The 22,056-nt window shown below is 38.8% G+C and overlaps 1 protein-coding gene across 1 annotated transcript in view; it reads left to right on the top strand.

The window, feature by feature from the left end:
- Positions 1–18,612, top strand: part of ITGA4 (integrin subunit alpha 4) — a 54,212-nt gene extending 35,600 nt beyond the window's left edge. The window contains exons 18-28 of the mRNA XM_067549088.1: positions 1,998–2,148; positions 3,330–3,428; positions 6,118–6,197; positions 6,587–6,676; positions 8,155–8,245; positions 9,773–9,880; positions 11,155–11,280; positions 11,880–11,999; positions 13,599–13,697; positions 14,038–14,157; positions 15,221–18,612. Of these exons, the coding sequence (XP_067405189.1) occupies positions 1,998–2,148; positions 3,330–3,428; positions 6,118–6,197; positions 6,587–6,676; positions 8,155–8,245; positions 9,773–9,880; positions 11,155–11,280; positions 11,880–11,999; positions 13,599–13,697; positions 14,038–14,157; positions 15,221–15,313 (1,177 nt within the window). The 3' untranslated portion in view covers positions 15,314–18,612. The remainder of the gene's footprint in view (positions 1–1,997; positions 2,149–3,329; positions 3,429–6,117; positions 6,198–6,586; positions 6,677–8,154; positions 8,246–9,772; positions 9,881–11,154; positions 11,281–11,879; positions 12,000–13,598; positions 13,698–14,037; positions 14,158–15,220) is intronic.
- Positions 18,613–22,056: the final 3,444 nt, after the last annotated feature.

The raw sequence follows: 22,056 nt of genomic DNA, 5'->3' as shown, positions 1-22,056 counted from the left end.
CATGAATAATACTTAATCATGTAATTTTGATTAATGATTCTTATGAGATTCTGGGCACAAGGTTTTGAGTCTTCATGGACTTCAGAGTGAGATTCTTCTAACCTGCTCCGAACCATTTTCTTAAGCTTTAAGGATTTTTCTTATATAAAGGATTTGGAGTATTTTCATTAGTGTTAATTCAAGTTAAGCAGTTTTACAATACTATAACATTTTAAGGGAGGAAAATAGAGTACCACAGAGTATGAGAATTTGCGCCATCTTTTTCAATCAAAACAAATGGGCTACATATCTTGATAAAGTGTGAAATATCACCTTAAATTACTTTTTGCCCTAGTATTTTGAATAAAACTGGTTAGCTGTGAAGCATTAATTTATTTTGTCTAGACAGAATGCATTCATTATCCAGGAACAGCCAAGTAAATGCTTTAAAAAAATCCCAAAGAAATGTCTCTTAAATGAATGGAATTGTACAGGGATTGTCACTGAAATACTTCACTTTAATCTTGTCCTTTACTTATTGAATTATTGAGTTCAGCATGTATGCACTATCTTGTTCTGTTTAAATTGCTTAGATTCTGGTCTGCTCTATAAATTTCAAGTATGCATTATGCATGTTTTAATGAAGAATGAAATATGATTACTAGGGAAAAGCTCTAGTTCAGCTTTGTCACCCTCCCAGATGTGCACCTGGTGCTTTATTGCACTCATGTACTAATCTGGTGGGCATCTTTTTGATGGCACTTTGTTCATGAATCAAGATGTAGTAAAATGTATACCTGAAAAGAGTAGAATAGCAATTTTGTAAATGTGGTAAAATAACTTCAAAATGTAAAGAGAACTAGAAATCCAGCTACTGAAATGTTAACACTGTTTCTTTTTCATTTGATCTTGTCTTGGAACCTAGCTGCTTATGCAGTGCTTTCGCCTTCTGTTGCTTGTCTAAGTGCCAACTTATCTCCCAAAGGTGTTCAGTGACTAATGCTTTGGTTTCAAGCCAGAATATTTGATAAATGTCTATTTCTAGGCAGCTCTTGTACAAGTCTTAATTAAACTTTAATGTCAAACTGCAGTTTACTTTTAGAACCTTTCAGGTACCTTCATTTGTAACATGATTATAGAACACTTGGTAGAACATAAAAATAGGCATGTTCACTCACCTTCCTTTGTCCTGTCTCTCAGTAACTCAGTCCCACACCTCAAAGGAGAGCTGACAATGGCAGCCTCATGCAACACATAGGGATATAAAGGCAAAGCTTTAATCAAACATTTCACTATGTATAAGTTTAAAAATCAATAATGCGAATATCAATAGCAGGCAGAGAAAAACCAAGCTAGTGAGACCAGAAACACTCAACCATACATAAGCACTACAACTTACGTACCTACTTATCACACTATTGGAATGTTTCTTTAATAGATTCAGTTGATAAATCCACCCTCATTCTAGTGCTCTGCATTCTGCGTGAAATTCTCCTCCTGTGCAGAGGGCCTGCCAAGGCTTATGTATCACTTAAGCCTTAATTTGAGGGCTTAAGTGGTGCATAGGCCTCATGTGGCTCCTCTGCATAGGAGTAACTTCCCTTTGGAGATTCTGAAGCAGGAAGACACTCCTCTATATCTCTGTGTGGGACAAGACCTAGCAGAAGAGTAAGCAGCATTCCTAACTTAATCATGCATCTCTGAACCAGTACTCCAATTACTAAGATGCTAAAAAGTACAATGCAAATGAAACACTATGGTGGGACTACTATTTTAATGGTGGACGATTGAGTTGCCTTCAGCTAGAAGACTGAGCTAATACCTGTTTGACCAGTAACCTCCAATTGGGCTTTTTCAAGTAACTTACCACACTGAAATCAAAGAAAGGGTTTAGCTTCTCCCCCTGCCCACCTCCAAACGTTCTTCTTTTTACCTAGGTCACTTGTCTTTATAGATGCCATACGTATCTGTTTTTCTCATACAAAACAACACTTTAAGTATATTTTTTATTTTTATAGACCTCATGAAAAGAAAACATATCTTGCAGTTGGAAGTATGAAGACTTTACTTTTGAATATCTCTCTGAGCAATGCTGGAGATGATGCATATGAAACTGCTCTCCACATCCAACTCCCTAAAGGTCTTTATTTCGTCAGAGTTCTAGAACTGGTAAGAATTGAAATTCTGTGTCACCATAATCCCTTTAACAGTCTCACATTAACCAGTCAGACTATACAGCTCTGTCTACACTGCGGCTGAGAATGAACCTCCCAGCCTGGGCAGACAGACTCGCACTAGTGGGGCTTACACTGAGGCACTAAATACAGCTCTGTGGATGTTGTGGCATGAGCGGAGTCTCAGGCTACCTACCTGAGCTTAGACCCATGGAGTTGGGTTGACGAAAAACCTCTAAGTAGGGAAAGCTGACAATACTCAAGATTTTCTGCTTAAAGTGTTAGTTAATCCATCCACAGAATGGGTACAATTTAATCAAGTTGGTCACAATTTTTATTTAATAGCAAAGTATTGCAGTAAATGAACAAAAATAGTGACTCCTAAATGTATTTGGAAATATTAGTATTTGGCTCCCTCAGAAATATAGGACTGAAAGGGACCTCAAGAGATTATCTAGTCCATCCCTCCTTCACTGAGGCAGGATTAAATGTACATAAACCATCCCTGATAGATATTAGTCTAACCCAGTGGTTCTCAATCTATTTACCATTATGGGCCGTATATGCAGCTCTCTATGTGTTATGTGGGCCACATCCACTCAATATATATACTACCTGTATTACCCTGAGGATGTCTCATGGCCCACAGCTGTGAGATGATTGGCCGCAAGCGGCCTGCGGGCCCCAGCTTGAGAACCACTGGTCTAACCTGTTCTTAAAAACCTCAGTCCTTTGAGCTATTCTCATGAGATGCAAAGCACTTTGTTGGCTCAGGCCTTTTTTTAAAGGCTAACCGTAATCTGTGAAGGAGAAACAAAAGTTCTTTCCCTCTAAAGTCTTTTTAAAAAAATAATTTAGTTTTAGGATGTTTATACGAGACTTCTTATCTTTGATGGGGGTAATTTAAGACTTCAATAGGTTGACCATGTACTTGTAAAGTCAACTTGTTAACAAACAGAATACAAAGAGGTAATGAGATAATTTGATTGATGCAAGGAATTCAACAATAGGGACTCAGAGTAGTCAGCTAGTAGCAGCAGAATTATTTTGTAACTTCCCACTGGTGTTTTGCTGAAGTAGTAAATGCTCAAAGTGAAATTTCTGAAATAACTTTGCAAAATGGACATTAGATTCATCACCCAAAACCCTTACTGGTTTTTCATTCTTTAATTTTAGGAAGAAAAGCAGATACATTGTGAAATATCAGAAAAAGAAGCTCTTGCAGTGAGACTTAACTGCAGTGTTGGTTATTTATATGTACATCATCTGTCAAAGGTAAAATAAACCTGAAATTGTTAGTCTTTAAAACTACATCTTGTTTTACGAGTAAATGCTTAAAATGTATGACTTGGAAGGGGAAACTTTATATTATGTAAATTACATAATGTCTGTGAAAGCTAGAATGAAAATTTTCAATAAATGATTATTGTTCACTTTCTTCCTCTCTATACCATATTCACCATCATGACAACCAAGGACCTGAGCTTTTCTTAGTCATAGATTTGAATGTGTGCAGCTCTAGGAATAGTTTATTAAAATGTAACATCATTTTGTTATGCAACAATGTTTCAGTTGTCACATGGCATCCTATTTCATTTTGCTTTATTTCACTGGGGACACCTTATCCCCATTATTACATTTTTGGGAGGGTCTGAGTTTCTGCTAACAAGTCTAAGTGGAAATACTGAAATGATATAGAAATATCACATTGAGACATCAAAGAAAGATACACATAACAGAATGCAGTATATTGCACCGAAGTGGGCACTTTTTAGGTATGTAAATATTTTTCTTTAAAATAATAATAAAAATCCTTCATTCCATTCTCAAGAAATTAGCCTTTTACAATTTATTTGAAACAATGCATTCAAATCAAATTAATTACTACAATGGGTCAAGCAGGAATATAGTATGTACTGTAATCTTGCTCACTTTGTGGTGAACCATACCACTGAAATAATTGAAATGTTACTTTTCTAGATTTATTCTTTTAACTGATATTGATGTGAAGTTACCATGTGTTTACAAGGAATTTAACAATCAGAAAACGATTTATTGAATCCTTGGATCCAATAATATATCTCCATTTTCAGTTACAAAGCGTATGAGAGGTATTTGTGTTTAGAAGTATAGAGCTAAAGTAATTAACTTATTTAGTCAGTATGCCTCTTGTACTGGATTCACTAAAACTTCTGTGCTTCTATCAACATAGTTTGCATCACATTTTTATTTATGATTAACTGTGCCTGGCAACTAAGATTTAGTTGATTTGTTTCTGGCTATAAGGATTGGCATCTTTGTCTGTACACAGATGCTGGAGCCTGTCTGTAAGGGCCATTGTGTGGAAAAAAGCAGTTGCTACCTTCTTTATTTAGCATCAGCAACATGCTAGGTATTTTAGACAGGCAACACAATCCCTTCCCCCAAGATCTTACAGTTTTTTTAAGGAAAAATCATTTCAAGATTGTCTGTTCTACATAGAGGAAATTTTAGGCATAATCTACATGAGGGAGTGCTGGAATAGGAATGGAACCACTATGATGACTCACAAATAGGTCACTTCTAAACTAGTCTTCAAACCTAAAGGTTCCAAAAGGGTGTTTGTTTCTGTTAATGTATGTTCTCTCATTAGTACAAAGGTTGGATTTCATATATCCCAGAATCCTTTGCTACAGCAGTGCATTTAAAACACTATTCATTTACGTATGTGGTACTTTTAAAGACTGAGGCTGTGCTATGCCTTTTGCAGATGCATCACAGAGCTTACAACCCAGGATGAGCAGGGGCTAAGATGTCTATAATCCATTTTTGCATAACCTTGGTTTTGGGCTGCTCCAGGAACTGGAAGCCCCCCCAGTATAATTTCATTATGTCAGTGTGTCATCAGCTGTTCTGTTATCTTGCTCCCAGCATAGTCTCTCCTACACTAGGGTTTACAAGGAGTCTGTCTTCCTCAGTTCCTGTACCAGGAGAATTCTCACCTGGCTGGATAGTGGCATTTTAACCTTTAATCTGTCATACAGTGGATGGAGCGAGAGAGAGAATCCCCTCCTTAGGGGTTTTTAAAAGAGTTCAGTATTGGCCTACCTCTGCTCCCACTGAAGTGTCGGGAGTTGTACTGGGAATTTAAATGGGAGCAGAGCATAGGCGTGCGCAGCACATTTCATTAGGGTGTGCACCCAGGGGTGTCAAACTCAATTCCACCGGCAGGCCACATGTGAATTACCCGCCGGCGGAATTCTCGCCATGTCCTAGTCTCCGCCGCGAAATATCGTGAAGAACAATATTTTGGCAGCAGATCGCGGCAAAATCTTGCAGCTCCTTCTTCCTGTCTTGCCATCCGCCAAAAAATCGCGTGCCCTCCACTCTTTTGGCGGCAAATGGCGCTGCGGGACGCATCAAAAAGGGCCGTATGTTTCACACCCCTGCATTAGGGTGTGCCTGGGCGCACGCTATGCGCACGCCTATGGAGCAGAGTAAGGATAAAACTGAGGGCTTCCCAAAATTGCAGCCTGAAAGTTCTGCTGCAATTGGCCGAGCAAGAACAGTGTGTCCTTTTGGAAGCAGATCATATAGGGGACGGTGCATATTAGAGGAAATGAAAAGAGCACCAAATCCTGTCTCTCCCCTTAAGTGGCAGTGTATTTAGGGCATAAGGTAACCATGCATTTTTTTCCAGAACTGGAATTTCTTCTGTAGCACAATACATTCTCTGTGCATTAGCAGTGTTTTCTACAAACGTGATTGAGTTGACTGAAATTACAAACAATGCAATATTCCTTAATAAACTGGGGCTGAGGTTATACAAAATATAATTCAGTGAAGTCTAGAATTTTCCACAAAACTTAAATGTTTAAAAAGAGGGAAATTGCAGATTAGTTTAATGATGTAACATTTCATTTTAAAACATTTGTTAATGCATATCCAGTCATTTAGCACACACAATGTTTCATTTATTCTACAGATGGATTTCAGTTTTCTCTTGGATGCAAGCTCACTTACCAGGGCGGAAGATGACCTCAACATCACAGTTAATGCTACCTGGTAAATCTTGCTTGGTAAAAATTGCTGTGTTTGATGAAAAATATCCCTAGCTTTGGAAAATGAAATAGGGAGCACTGCAAAGGCTTAATGAAGCACAACAACAAGAAAGCTCATTTATTACATAATCTATAGAGAAACTGAAACCACAGAAAAGTAGATAATTGCTGTTTAAATAATGAGCAGATTTCTGCCAACATGGTCATAAAAATTATTTCTTAGTGCCATGTGGGCAGTTCCAAAAAAAAAAAAATGTGATTTAAACAAGATGCTAGGTGTCTTTTATGTAATTAGTTATCTCTAGAGATAACACACTGTGTATGATGCATTCTAACACAGCTTTGCCCTTCCCTCCCGCTTGCTCCCTCCCACCCCGCCGGTTAATTCTACAGTGAAAATGAAGAGGATAAAGACCTGTTGTTGGATAACTCCATAGCTTTACCCATACCTCTGAAACATGAGGTCGAGTTAAATGTCCATGGGTAAGTTAGTTAATGGTTGCTCTGTATATCCACATTGTTGTTTCTGCATTATTAAGGAACAAAGAGCTCAGGAAACATGGCCTAGTGAAAAATTGCAGTACTGGGAATGAGATGATTTAGATTTTATTCCAGGTTCTGCTGCAGACTTTGTGCTTCAGTTTACTCCTCTGAAATGAGGCAAAAACCTCAAGAGGGCTGGGATTTTATTGAATTTTTAGGAATATTGGGATTTTAAGAAGGATTGATTCTTTGCTGTTCTATAACACCTTTTTCCATCAGAGTAGTATTATTTATTCTTGCTTTTCTCTAACTTAATCCTGTTTTCTGCAAAGCTGAACAAAAACTATATTTTAATCCTTTAGCCTATCAAATTTCCTTTTGGTAATTGCTCAGCTTTATGCTTTTTTGTTTAATTGTCCACTGCCTAAATCAAGTACATTGTCTTTTACACTCAACTATATTGACTGCTTTGCTGTTCAGCTCGTCCCAGCTGGTGTTACTGCCTGTCATAAATTTGCCTGTAAATAGATCTATCCTGTTCTGGGTAGACAGACACCTTTAAAGGGGGTCTTCATTGGCCTAGCTCCAATGTAAGATAATCATTGGATTGCAGTCTTATAGCAGGAATGCTGAAGGATACTTTTTAGAGATCCTTTCCTTTGACTATATCATCGGTGATGACAAATGTAAAGAATACTTGGTGCTTTTATAGAGCTTTTATAGAGACTGCTTCAGAGTGGCAGGTTGGGCATATTTGAACTCTTTTTCTTATAGCAGGATACATCTTTCACACTAATGATGAGAATGGGCTGAACTGCTTCCACTATCTCCACTCCACTCTCCTCCACCCTCTTTCCATTGCTACCATACCCATCATTGCAGCCACTACAGGAATATTAACATTTTAGCTCCAGCATTTTTCATTTGACAATATCATAAGTCTCTGGGGGAAACTGAGGCACAGGTTGAAGTTATTTGTAGATCTCACAGAATCAGTGGGTAAATTGGGAATAAACCCCTAATTCCTAGTGACGTAGTCACTGAACCATACTGGTGACCAATTTTTCTCTGACAATGGAGGGGATTGAAATCCAACTAATAATGGTGGTGAAGGTAAATGAGCCAGAGATATGAGACAAATAGCCTCTTTGGGTCATACATTTCCCACTTCCTTTATAAAAGCCCCTCTCTGAGTTGGGGATCAACTCAGGGTGGGGCTAGAGGATGTTGGTTCATCACTACCACATTGTGTCCACTCAGTCCACGGAGATTTCCTGCTTAAATTAAAGTAGACTTCATCCTGGAGGTTCACTACTGCAGGGCTGAGTTAGGTGGTAATTCAGACTTTCTAATTTTCTGTAGTGACCTGCATAGGGGACAGGACAGTATGACCCATAGAAGAAAATGCTTATATTAATGTTGCATACTAACTAGTGCTAATTTTGTCATATTTTAATTATTTTTTTTACCTACTGTAGATTTGTATTACCAGCTTCATTTGTTTATGGAGCCAGTGATGAAAATTCACCAATTAATTGCATGAAGGAGAAGATCAACTTCACTTTCTATGTAAGAGCTATTCTTTACAGATACCATTACTCTTATTTTAAATTTAATTCTTAACAATGGATAAGACAAAATGCACTTCCACTTCCCTTTGTAACTTACTGGGAAAGTGTTACTCTTGTAATGTGGTCTTAGTATAGAAACAGGTACATAAATCTTGGGATTGCTGAAAACTTCTGCTTGTAGCTGTTAACAGAAGCAGCTCCCTAGATTCTTGGAACCCAATTTCCAGCCTATATTTGTGCAGTAATCAATACATGCTTCCAGCAAGTGCTTTCAAAACTTGAGCAAAATACACCTGTAGCACTAAATTTCCATCAACAATAATAGCTATTAACATCTGTAGGGAGTGTAAAGGGCTGACCAGATGGCACCCCTACAAATTTTATAAAAGGCTTGGTTTCTCTCTGTCCATGAAGCCACCATGGATCTAGTAAAGTGTGCTTGAAATGCATGATCTATGCCCCTTAAAGGCCAATGGAAGACTGCTATTGACTTCAGTAGCAGCTAGATCAGCCACTATCTGAAGTTGGAGTTCTCCTTAAAGGGTGTGAGCCATATTAGAACCTCTCTCACTTAATTGCCTTTGAACACTTTCAAGCCTCCTATAGTCTTTTTGGTTCCCTATTCCTGTCACTTCTTTATGGCCAACCCATTCATTCCATGCCCCTGCTAACCACAGCCAGCTGCTAAGCACCTTTGAATGTCATCTTGATGGGATGCTGCAGGCAAAGAAACTTTTGCTGCTCACCTGTTTCTCATCAGATGTCAGAATTTGACTCAGACAGGCATAGGAGTTTCACTCATTTACAATATGCCTGGATGGGGAGAGAGGGGGGAAATTTTAAAAGGTACAAAGGGGAATTAGGTGCCCAACTTCCATTTAAAGTCAGTGGAAGCTGGGTACTAACTCCCCTTTGGGCCTTTGATAATATACCCCTTCATCCCAGCTTACAATTTTCAATGGGTTTTCTTAGAAAGTACATATTTACTAAAACAGGAGAGTCAGCTGTAAAAATATTTGTGATTTGTATTACATATCTGTTCAGTGAACAGAAGTGTTGTACAATGAGCAAGTACTGTACGTAGAGCATCCGGGACTGTATGGCTCAGGGGATCAGTAATAGGGTCTCTGTAGGTTACTAGTTCATACCCAACCAGACTGGTGGATTAAAAGTCAATGGGAGTTAGGCACTTAACTCCCTTAGGGCCTTTTGAATAGCCCACTGAAGTGGTCTGCGTGAAATAAGATCTCAGCTCAGGTCACAGCAGACAAGAGTCATACCACAAAATTACCACTGCCACTTTATTAGCAGAGTTAACAGAGAGATCAAGGATTCAGTAGGGGTAGAGAATGAACTGCACTGTAATCTCTTGAAGTGCTTCATAGTTCAGTCTTATTGTCATGCCAGCATGGGGAAACCTCCATTGCTGCCATCTATGTGGTAAATGTGAGAATTCTTTGTATTCTTTCTGTGATTAGTGTATGTGAATGAACGTTTCAATTACTGTAGCACCCTTTCTCCCTAGGTCATCAGTGCTGGACCAAGCATAGCTCCTGATATAGATTTGGAGATAATGGTTCCTAATTCTTTTGCACCAAGAGATGGCAAGCTGTTTAACATTCTGGATATCAAGGTATGCTTGTTTTATTATATCATGATTTTATATTCTGTTCTGTATGAAGTACATGGAAAATACAGAATTAGGTGGAGCACACCAGTGCTTTAAAAGGCACTTCTAAGCTTTTCTTATTCAGCTACATTGTATGTGAAACTTGACAGTAACTTTTAGTGTGAAATTTATTAGTTTTGCAAAATAGTTTAATCCCTCTTATTTTAATGTATCAATCAATTCTAAATGAAATTGTAAAGAAACCAAACATGCACTTCTTTCAGAAATTGTCATGGGGTATTGATGCTGAATTAGCAGAGAAGTAGAGATGCCGAATTACAATATATTGAGGTATTCTACAAAAGAATCAAAATGGCCTGGTCATCCTTACTTATAGTATGTCCACTGACAGTGAAATTTTGTGTTTACTTGTTACATTTAGCTTTAGTACATATTCAGTATTTAATCTACATGCTTTATCTGAAATGTACCAGTATATTAGGCTCTGATTGGATCATCTTGAAGTTAATGGGTCCATCTGCACAGAGCTCAATGTTGGGCCAGTTTCTAAATATTAAATAGTGTTTCAGTCTATTTTCCCTGTAAATGGATTCACTGTTACAGCACTGAAGACTTCTTGTAAGTAGAATGCAGTATATTTTTTTAAAGAGGGAAGTGTGAATTCCTACATTCCATAATCCTGTCCAATAAACAATCTTAATTTTGTTTTTGGATTCTATTCACTATCAACGTCCTGCTAATTATTTGATACCAGAGAGCATGTTTGGTGCTGTACAGAACACACAATACACAGTGCCTGTTTACAAATTTTTGCTGTTCTCTTGAATCTGTTAAATGCATCAGAGCCTGCAGTTTTACTGACCTATTTATGTCTACCATAGTGGGCTCACACAAGCAAATAACACTCTTTTTTAAAACTGTTACTGTTCTTTAAAGTAATTATATTTTCCCTATAAGAGAATGGATGAGATCTTAATAATTTCCCTTATTTTTCTGTCACATCTCTCTCTGGCTGAGTATGTCTCACTCCAGAACCTCTCAGTACAATTCTGAGGGCATGTAAGATATAAGCATGTAGTTTGGTTAAGTAAACTGGCTCAAATTGCACCCACTATGCCAAGGCTGCATTTAGCTCATCTTTGAGTACGCTAGTGAATTCATTTTCAAATACAGACATTATATTTGTTTTGAGTCTCTGCATCTTCAAAAATGTCTGCTGGGCAGTATCTGGAAATGTTTACAACCCATTGTGCTGATTGTGCTGTTGTTATTTCCAGACAACTGCTGGAGAATGTTTTTATAATAATTATACAAGAGACTGTACTTTACCAGAAAAAAATGGACACACAAATGTATTAAAGGATCTCGTCATTTTCTTTTCAAAGCCTAATAAGAGGCGAATGGTAAGTTGTGTGTTGTTTTGGTATGTTCAGTCCCAGTTTACTTACTTGTGAGAGGAAGTTTGTACAGGGCCCGTTTGTGCTAGTTCTGAATGACGCTAGCGCTGCCAGTTCACTTTTGAATGCTAAATCTTTGCAAATATTTAAAGTGAAATAAAAAATCTACAATATAAATGATGTACAAGTTTGAAAGTGCCCTGGTGATTCCTAATGACTGGAACAATGGAAACCAAAACCTGCTGTAGCAACAAATATAACATACTTATAGCCACATTTTCAGACTTGCTCAACTCTCATTTAGACGCTTACATAGGAAATGACTTCTCTGGAAAATTCCCCCCCCCACTTGTGGATACATACTATTTTAAAACTCTGACACAGTTTTTGTAATTATTGTGTTGCTGTGTCTGCAGCTTCTCTGCTGATCAGTTTCTGGAACCATATTGATAGTTACTATTGTAGGTAGCCTTGCATCTTGACCTTTCAAGCAAAAAAATAAAATATATTTTTGACTAGATGGCAGAGGCCTTGATATTAAGAAGAAAAAATAAACAGTGCTGGTTAAGTTCAGTGTTGTATTTTTGCTTTTTTTCCCTTCAAAGTACTGCATGAAAGAAGATCACTCATGTTTACGAATATTGTGTAAATTTGGAAACATGGAAAGTGGAAAAGAAGCAACTGTCCAAATGCAACTGGAAGCTACTCCTTCAGTTTTAGAAATGGTAAATTGTATGTAAATCTTTAACCAGATTTTAAAAGGTTATTTGCTTTTTAGTGACATCACATGGATTTGCAGCACCCTCTTGGGGACATTACTCCATATTTCTAGTTATGACAGTAATAAATTGCATAATATTCATTTAATATATAAATCAAGTATTGTTAAATCCAAGTTAACATTAATCAGTATACATGTTTTAGTTCAAATATTTCAGAACACTACAAATAGATATATTTAAATGTAAGAGGATTGCTGTACTTTAACATGTGGTACAAATCACTCAAAGTGACATATGCTGTGGCTTAGTTGGCATATCGCAACCAAAAAGCAAGCTCCATGATATAAAACTTTTACTTCAAGCTTAATACTATAAAATTTTATAGATTTGGTTTAATATTCCTGAACTATTGATAATTTGATTACAACAGTCACTAACAAGATATGATAAACCAGACAGCTATTGGATTATAACTGCAGTTAGGCACATTACAAATTTTTTGTCATAAACTGAAGCAGAGGAAAGATACTAGACTGAATGGACCATTGGTCTCTTCCAGTATGGCATTTCCTGGTCATGCATACTGTAAATTGATTAAAGGACAAATGATTGTTGTCTCATTATTCTAACCACAGTTACTATCTGAATGTGTGTCCCTATGTGCTATGAACACGTTAGGTGATTTACAGAATGGTTTAGTGCTGTTTAGATAATAACTAAGAGCCATTTTAACACCTAAACAATTCCTGATAATGAATGGGGCTTGTAGAAAATACAGCTAAGTTGCCATATTTTCATAATTAGAAATCAGATATTGCCTTTGATAAAAAGTAACTTAGGTGTGGACAAAGACCCACTTTACCATTAAGGAATAGCTTAAATAGCAGATCAGCCATTCATACCTGGATCTCAGAAACTCTCTTGGTTGAAGTGATCACCACTAAGAATATTTGCAGGCTTCAGTGGAGAGATGTTTCAGGGAACATTCTGGTAATGGCAGAGATAGTGGTTTCATTAATTTGGTGGACATTAGATTTTTAAGTCCCAGAAAGGGGGCAGCTCCTGGACAAAAGGAAATGTTAAAAGGGGTTCTCAAACTTTTTTTGCTGCGATCCCCTTTGAAAATATTTCAGGCTGACAACCCACTCACAAAAGTGATGACCCCCCCCATGCCATCTCATGCAATCCTTACCAGCATAAATGGGGGCCAACAGCTCGCGAGTCGCGATGCCCTCATAATAACTTTGCAACCCCCAGTTTCAGAACCCCTGAACCTGAATTCAGTTTGCCCCCAGAAAATGTGTCTTCAGCTTTGTCAGTAGCTAAATCTTTTAAAATATTTAGCTTTGATTAGAAGTAATACTATCATAATTCCAAGTTAACTAGTCTAAATATATAAACACACAGTCCTTTTGAGTTACTGGAGTACAGCATTGGGTTCTGTTCCTGGCTTTCTCTTTGACTTTGTTTTCTAGAGTAGGCCACCTCAAGCTTTACACATCAAGGTTTAATTCACTGTTTGTAGTATTATATTATCTTTCATCTGATGACCTCAGAGATTACTGTATTTATGTAACTTAGCCTTTTTTTTTTTTTAAACAGGATGAGGCATCATCGCTTAAATTTGAAATAAGAGCTACAGCATCACCCAAAAAAAATCCAAAAGTCATTGAACTACACAAGGACAAGCAAGTCACACATGTAAGAAATAATTCTTTAAGTACACAAGTTGTTTAGTCCCCTCCCAAAAAATATATATTCAAGAAAAATAGCACTACCTGAAATTATAAAATTACGCCCATACAGATGTGTACATAATTGGAATTTAATTGGTTAGTTAGGCACAGGTTTTTTTGGTCATAATTTGAAACAGAGACAAGATTCTGTTTATGGGAAGATGTATCAGATGTAGATATTTAATGAATGCAATAGTAATTATTGCATTGTTATATTTTAATGTTTTAAATTGTCTATTCTTAATGTAATTTAGAAATTAAATGTACTAATATTCATGATTTAATGTTTCCCTTACTTCGTATAGGTCTTTTTGGAAGGACTACATAATCAAAAGCCAAAATATCATGTTACCATACTGATTATTTCAATAGGTTTAATAATTGGCATTTTTTTGTTTTCGCTTCTTTTGCTGATTTTATGGAAGGTAGGATTCTTCTTCCTTTATCAATATTTTTTGATTTTCATGCCAACAATTTTCATTTTCATTGAACCCTTTAAAAACAGGAATAATACACTTTATTGTGCTCTGTACTCACTAAAGAATAACAAATTCTGGTATGATTATCTTTTTCCAAAAATCTCTTTTAAAGTTTTTTCTTCATTTGTCCTTTTTACCCCATGTCTCCTTTTTTGGTAAAAGTATCAAAAACTACTTATTGACATTAAACTTATATTTTTTGGATCTTTAACTCACGTGCCCTCACTTCTTTTCCCTATATTTGTGGGCCAGATTTGCATAATTTCCCTCCAAAAGTCAAACGTAAGTTTTTGTAGGATGCTGCTTTATGTTTTTGCTATTCTGATTGACACATATATCAAAATGGTCTAAAATATTCCTAATGGAAAAAGTGTACATGGCCTTGTTACAATAAATGTTTTAAATGCTAAGTTATTATATAAATACTAGGGGCAAATTTTGATCCACAGTGTTAGTAGCTATTACAAGGCCCTGAACAGTTCTGATGGAGTAGGGGATTGTTCATTTTGTGCACCTCTTGCTTGCCACAGATATTCCTTTTGTGCCAAAGTAGGGAAGTTGGAGATTAAACATCTGTGAATGTGACTCCACTAGTCATTCTTCCTATGAAAGAGTAGAGATATGTAACAAATGCTGGGATTCCGTTACCATTTCATATCCTGGGTAGGAAGATTGTGATCTATGGACTTCCACAGTTCACAGCCCATTTGTTCGTATTGTATATGAAGGGAAAGGATTAGCCCCATAGATATAAAGTTATTTTTAGTAATGCTTTCCTTTGATATATTATGTACCAATTAGAGAAAATGCCAAAATTAAAAAAAACTAGTTTATATTATCAATGACAATCATTTCACTGTTACTCCCAAACCAAAATAACAAGCTGACACTAAATCACATATGCGAGCATTTCATCTTAATCTGTTATACTGTTTAAAGTAAGTGTATTTTATTAAATCTGACAAAAATTTGCTGACAAATACCAACTGATTTTGAAATTGTGTTTCAGATTGGCTTCTTTAAAAGACAATATAAACGTGTCCCTCAAGAGCAGACCAGAAGAGAGAGCCAGAGCTTTGTAAACAGCAATAAAGAGGACTAGGATGGCAATTACAGGCTTTTTTCAGATGGTAAATTTCAGGATCAGGGTGACTTACATGGATGATGAGAGAAAACTGAACATGAGTCTGTAGTTCACTCTTCGTGTTAGAATATACATTTGTTTGCACTGATCTGTGGAGGATTACACGTAAATGTACCATCATCTTACTAAAATGCAAATGATAATAGGATTTTCAAATAAAGAAACTGTAATAGTAATATTTGAAATACCAGAAGTATCCATCTCTGGCTTCAAATGCATACAAGAACACTAAGCAGATAAAATGAAGGAGGAAGTACTTACTCAGAAGAGTTTTTGGAAGGTAGAACAATATTATCAACCACTTTTGGGTAATGAGATCTCAATAGTGTGGCCTTGGAGTGAATCATAACTCAGTTAGTTTTCAACTTTCATTTCATTTTTAACTAGAGACTTAGGATGAGATCCTTACCTCACCAAGTCACCTTTACCCTCGGTAAAAAAGAACAAGCGGCCAAGGAAGGAGGCCTCTGGCGCATGCATTGTAGGAGATAGTCACAATGGCTGCTAAACACCTAGGGTACATAACTGCAGCACTCTGGAGATCATGAGTTGTGTTCTAGTTCGTAAGACAGCCTGGGTGGCTGCTGTAACTTAGACAGACCTCTGGCTGTCTAAGTTATGCCAGGGACTGCTCCTGTTCCAGGTCAGTCCAGGAATGGGAGGATGCAAACGTGGCTTTAAAAATCACCTTAGCTTTTCCCCCTCCCTGGGCTGGGAGTTCTGTGCTGAGCCTTTAAGAAGTGCAGCATAAAACCTTACCCTTAGCTGATGTGCATGAAAAGGCTTTTTGTATTGATAAGCACTGAAAACTCAATGTCCCTTCAAGGATGCATCACATTGAGGCTAACCTGGAGAAGAGTCAAACATTTGAGGCCATCAGTACCAACCATCCTTAACATAGTACTTGCTGATAGGAGAAACAGAATTAACTGTGTGTTCCTGTCCTTTTCTCCTCAAACACCAAGGCCATGATTTGGACTCTTGCAGTGAAAGACAGTCATGTGTTTTCTTGAACAAATATTATTTGCAAGCATTTCTATAATGCTCAGCATTCTATTTAAGAACACTTCCAGTAGCTGACAAAAGAGGCCCAAACGAGAATTAAAAAAACTCTAACTCCATAGGGCTAAATTCCATCCTCAGATGCACAATCCCACTGCAGCCCAAAGTTGCTATCCTCTGAAAGCTGTATAATGAAATCGGTTGGAGATCTAAGTTCAGTTTTTAGTGAATATGTTTTCAGCTTAACACCACCATTGCATTGACACCCTCCAGAGTGTCAGTAGAAGGAAAGAACTGAATAGATATGGGGACTGAACTACTCCTACAGGTAGGTCATCCCTTCAGATTCTTAGAGAGATGCCACCTACTTTAAGTACCTGTTCTAGGAGGGAAAGGACATCATTCTACAAGTGCTATGCACCATGTTATCCAAGTGCTAAATTTATCTTAAAATTACTCTCTTCTACTAATGCCAAATCATATTTCCTATGGGTCTTTTTTGCCTTGTCTTTTTGGACTGCTAGTAGAAAACTTATTTCTGTGGGTTGGTTTTTTTAAATGTAATAAGTGTCGACATTACAAAAACAGACAATGTAACATCACTTGGTAATAGAGCCTCACAGGTAGTAGCAACAAAGATTGCCTTCAACAAATTATTTTGCTAATAGAGTTATATATATTCTTCCAAAACAGCCTTATGACCCAGGAGAAAGAATCCATGGCATGATTTTTCACGGGCCAATCACCTATAGTTTTCATTTACTTCAGTTGATGTCATAGGTGCTCCACACCTCTGAAAAACAAGTCCAATGCCTTGAGATGAGCTTTCTGTTCTAAAATATTCTTCATTGTATTAAGAACAATCAAATGTGTATGTATAGAAATCTTATTTTTGAGAACAAAATGTGTTAGGAGTGAAACATTTCATCCTGCAAAATGAAACTGTTTGCAAAATTTATATTCGAAAAATGACTTTAAGAGTATAAAGCCAAGTGAATTATTGCACTTTAACCAAAATATTTTTAACAGATATTCTGATAGTGTTGTGAGAACTGTACTCAGATACTGAAAACAGCATTAAAATTGCTTTAATACAAACAATGCAAAGAAATGAGATTAAAAAGGATTTTTTGGAATTGGTTTAGTGAGTAACTAAATGCACTAGTGTTGATTTGGAAATTGCACATTTGCTATTTCAACTATGATATTAGTATGTAAACATTGATCAGATATGCCTATGAGAAATACAGTAGAACCTCAAAGATACGAACATTTTGGGAATGGAGGTTGTAACTTTGAAATGTTTGTAACTCTGAACAAAACATAATGGTACAGAACCCTGCAGTCACTGTCTTCCAGCTGAGGCTGGGAGAGATCTCTGCAGAGGTGGCACCTGGCAGCATTACCTGCTTTGCTCCCCACCCTACTCCTGTTTCTTGCTTTGGGATGAACTGGAGGGGCTTGCTCCACACCCTTGGCACTACAAGCCCCAGCCCTCAGCCACCTATCTCCAGGGCTCGCCTTGCTCTGTGCACTGCCTGCTGTGCTCCAAAGGCAGCATGTGGCAAGGGGCTGGAGCCAGTCTGCTGCCAGCGCTCCTCCCTACCCCTTGCACTCCCAGAGGTGCAGTCATGACCCAGGAATGCAGCCATGGGGAAAGCTTGGGCCACATTGGTGCATAGGCTGTGGCCTTTTAAAAATCCTCCAGAGTGCAGCCTCGGGCTCTCACTCCAGGCCAGGATTTGGCTGCAACAGCAGCAGCTCTCAGCAGCTCTGGGGCTCAGGCTTGTCCAGGTCCTGAGGGGAAGAGAAGGGTGCTTCTGTTCTTCATGCTCCAGTCAGGCTACCTTAGGATGGCAGCAGGGGCTTAGCAGGTGAACCTCAGCGTCTTCACCTTCTTCCTGTAAGTGGCTGCCCCTCACATGGCAAGTGGAGAGTTGGGCACAGGAAGCCCAGATGTGCCAACTTTTAAGATACAATACAGGCAAAGTGTAATATTTGCTTTTTCCCCTCCCTCCACTGCTGGCTGATTACTTACTTCCGATTCCACAGCGTGTTCGGTTGACCTGTCAGTTTGTAACTCTGGTGTTTGTATCTTTGAGATTCTACTGTACAAGCAAAATTCAATTAGTTTCATAAACAAACATTGAGGTTTAAACTAAATAAGTAAATGACAAATGTGAATGTAAGATTTCCTGATGACAGCATGTTTATTAATAAATGATCATTCAGTTGTATTTTATAATAAAAAACTAATGTGCATTGTCTTTTGTAAATTTAATTATTTTGTTGTCAGAATTTGCAGATGTTATATAATACAATACAATCTATAATAAGGATTTATGCAGATGGGATATATTTAAAGAATCAAAGAAGAAATTCAGTTTGCATTACCTAAGCACAGTACTTTAATGCATCTGGATTAATTATATAGTATCAAACTGCTCTCAATTATACTGGCACAAATCTGGAGTAGCACCATGCAAATCACTAAATACTTTTAATTTACACCATTGTAATGGAGAGCAGAATTTGGTTCATCAGAGTTATTTAGTAAACCACTGCAGATTTGGCAATTACTACAAGCCAAATTCTGCCCACAGATGCCTTCCCAGCAGTTCCACTGAAGTTAATGTGACTATGTATGAAGACAGAATTTGGCTCTATAGGATCTGCTCTTTGTTTTTCAGAAGACAACCATTTGCTGGTGCTAGTTGTGAAAGGGGTGGAGAAAAAGAAAATATCCATACTAATTGTTTGATTTGAGGTTAAGCTGTAATGTTTGTTAAAAATATGAACCGAACTTCTGGTGTGTTCCTGTAGTCCTCGCTAATCCCATTTAAATACTTGGGCCTCAGTTCAGGAAAGATTTAGGCCTGGCTTACATTGCGAAGGTAGGTTGCTTTCATCGATCACATAATGTATGCATCTTCACTGGCTGGTCAGTTCCGTCAACTTAAATCATGAGAAAAATTCGACTTAATAAAACCACCTCCGCAAGGGGCGTAGCGCTGAAATCGAATTGTACGGGTCGAATGAGCAGCATTGTAGATGCAGCACAGCGTAAATCGATGTAATTGGCCTCCATGAGTTATCCCACAATGTTCTGCTGTGACCACTCTGCTGTGACCAATGTTCTGCTGTGACCACTCTGCACGTTCTCACTCTGCTGCACTATGGCCATGTACACAGGAAACAGCCCCTCCTCCCCTCAAGCCCCAGGAAATTTTGACTTCCCATTTCCTGTTTGGTCAGCATGGAGAGAACTTGTCAGCAGAACTGATCATGGCGACTGCATGTCCCAAACGCGCTCCAGCCTGGAGTTGACCTGAGGTCTTGAGGGGCGAAGAGTCTGTTCTGGCTCAGCTCTGAGCCAGCAAAAGGAATTTAGATATTTATGAGAAAATATTGCATGGCATGTTGGAAAAGCGGCACAGGAGGGACACACAGCAGTGCTGCATTAAAATCAAAGAGCTGAGGCAGGCCAATCAGAAAACTCAAGAGGCGAACAGTTGTTCTGGCTCGTCACCAAAGACTTGCTGCTTTTATGAGAAGCTGCATGCGATTCTCGGCAGTGACCCCCACAACAGTACCACCATGCAGTATAGATACGTCAGGGGAATCCAGGATGAACGAGGATAACTCTGTGGATGAAGAGGAGGAGGAGGAAAACGGGCCAGGTAACTGGGGAATCCATTCTCCCTGAAAGCCAAGAGCTGTTCGTAATCCCAGAACAGCCCAGCACAAGGACAGTGTGACTGACTCAGAAGCCGGGGAAGGCACATCTGGTGAGTATGTACTACAAATCTCATTTCTATGGTTATCTCCCCCGTCCAGCTTCGTCTCATAGTGGGGAAAAAAACTGAGTGTGGTGGTGGGGATAGGCTTCCTCATTGTTAGGTCACCTAAGCAAGAGGTTGCCCCTGGAAAAAAATGTTTATATGCACAGGGATGCTCTGAGAATCCTCCATGGATATCTCCAGGAAACTTTCATTTAGGAACTCTGTGATCCTTTGCAGAAGGTTTCTGGGGAGAGCAGCCTTACTTCTTCCACCCCAATATGACACTTTCCCCCACCACTCTCTTATTAATTGTGCAGGTATCATCACAGAACACAGCATAGCAGCATAAGGGCCTGGCCTGTACCAAGATGCTTGCAGTAAATCCTTCCTTTCCACCTCTGTTACCCTCAGTAGACTGATATCACTCATGGGCACCTAGGGAAGATGGTGCAAATTTGAAGTACCCGCTCCATACAATCGTTTTTTTTCCCCCTCTGCCATGGGAGGCTTTTTGGGGTATGTAAACTGCAAGTTACAAGACAGCACATGGTTGCAATGGATTTTTGGGGTCCTGAGACGGGTGCCCACATTTTCACCTGGGGAATTTCACTCCCCCCACACACCCTCTGGACTGCGTCTTCAAAAACCAAATTTTGGAAGGGTCGGGGGAGGGCACAACAATCCTGCTGGTTGGGAAACTATGGACTTATGTAGTATGCACTACAGGGATTTCCCTGAAATGGATGCACCAGCCCCTTCCTTACTGTGGCTGGAATGGCACTATGACCCCTGAAAGAGGTCATAGAGGTAGAGGTTGGTATGCGGGTCTGCCATTCCCTTGGGAATATAAAGGGGCGTTCTGTTTACATTGTAACATTGCTTTTCCTCCATGGTGCCAGCTAACAATGGATACTTTGTGCTTTGCTTGCCTTTCAGTGGACAGCGTGGCCTTCAGCTCAGCATCTACTACTCCCGTTGACTGCCTGTCACAGATTAGAAGGAGGAAAGAAAAAACTTGGGATGACATGTTCACCGAGATAATGAACGCCTCCGCGGCTGCTGACACAGAGCTAAGAGCCTGGAGGATTTTATTATTGGAGAAAATGAACATGGACATGGAGAACAGGAAGGCAGCCCAAGACCATGAGCATGCATAACAGGATGAGATGCTGTGCATAATGAGGGATTAGTCAGACATGTTGAGGCGTTTGGTCAAACTTCAAGAGCAGTGTCAGGATAGACTCCCTCTGTAGGCCCTTCAAAACTTTCAACTTCCTAGCCCCCACCTCCAAGCAATCTAGGAGGAGGTTGTGCAGAGTGCAGTATGATCCATGAGGGGAGGAAAAAGAGGCGCTGGCCTTTTTAACAAATGGCAATGTGTTGTTTGCTGTTTGCACAGTGAAACTTTGCTCTGCGTTCCCTCAAAGTCCCATTACAATGCATGCAAAGTGTTGAAATAACTTCCTTTCCCTCCACTGTTAATGATCAGCAATAAAAATTTACTGCTTTAAAGATCATTACTCTATTGGGACCTCGGGGATTACCGCTGAGGGAAGGAAGGAGCTAGCACCGTGCTGGGGAATGGGTGGGGGATAGGAAGGAAAGACAGAACACAGATTTTTCAGAAACATTAGGTCTCACTGCAAAACTGATTTTTCAAGTCTTTCTTGAGGCGCAGCACACCGCATGCAGAGATAACTGCTGGGATTTTTTTCACTGAGGTTTAGCCTAGTGAGTAAACTCGCCAGCGCACCTTTAAACGTCCAAATGCATATTCCACGACCATTCTACACTTGCTGAGCCTATTATTGAACCTCTCCTTCTCACTGTCCAGGTGTCCGGCATACAGCTTCATCAGCCAGGGGAAAAATGGGTACACGGGGTCTTCAGGGATCACTATTGGCATTTCAACATCGC

This window comes from Emydura macquarii, unplaced genomic scaffold (assembly GCF_026122565.2).
Source record: "Emydura macquarii macquarii isolate MOO-44397 ecotype Brisbane River unplaced genomic scaffold, CSIRO-AGI_Emac_v2 contig_1253, whole genome shotgun sequence".
Classification (NCBI taxonomy): domain Eukaryota; kingdom Metazoa; phylum Chordata; order Testudines; family Chelidae; genus Emydura; species Emydura macquarii.
The sequence above is the reverse complement of the archived record's forward strand: the minus strand, read 5'-3'. Positions and strand labels throughout refer to the sequence as shown.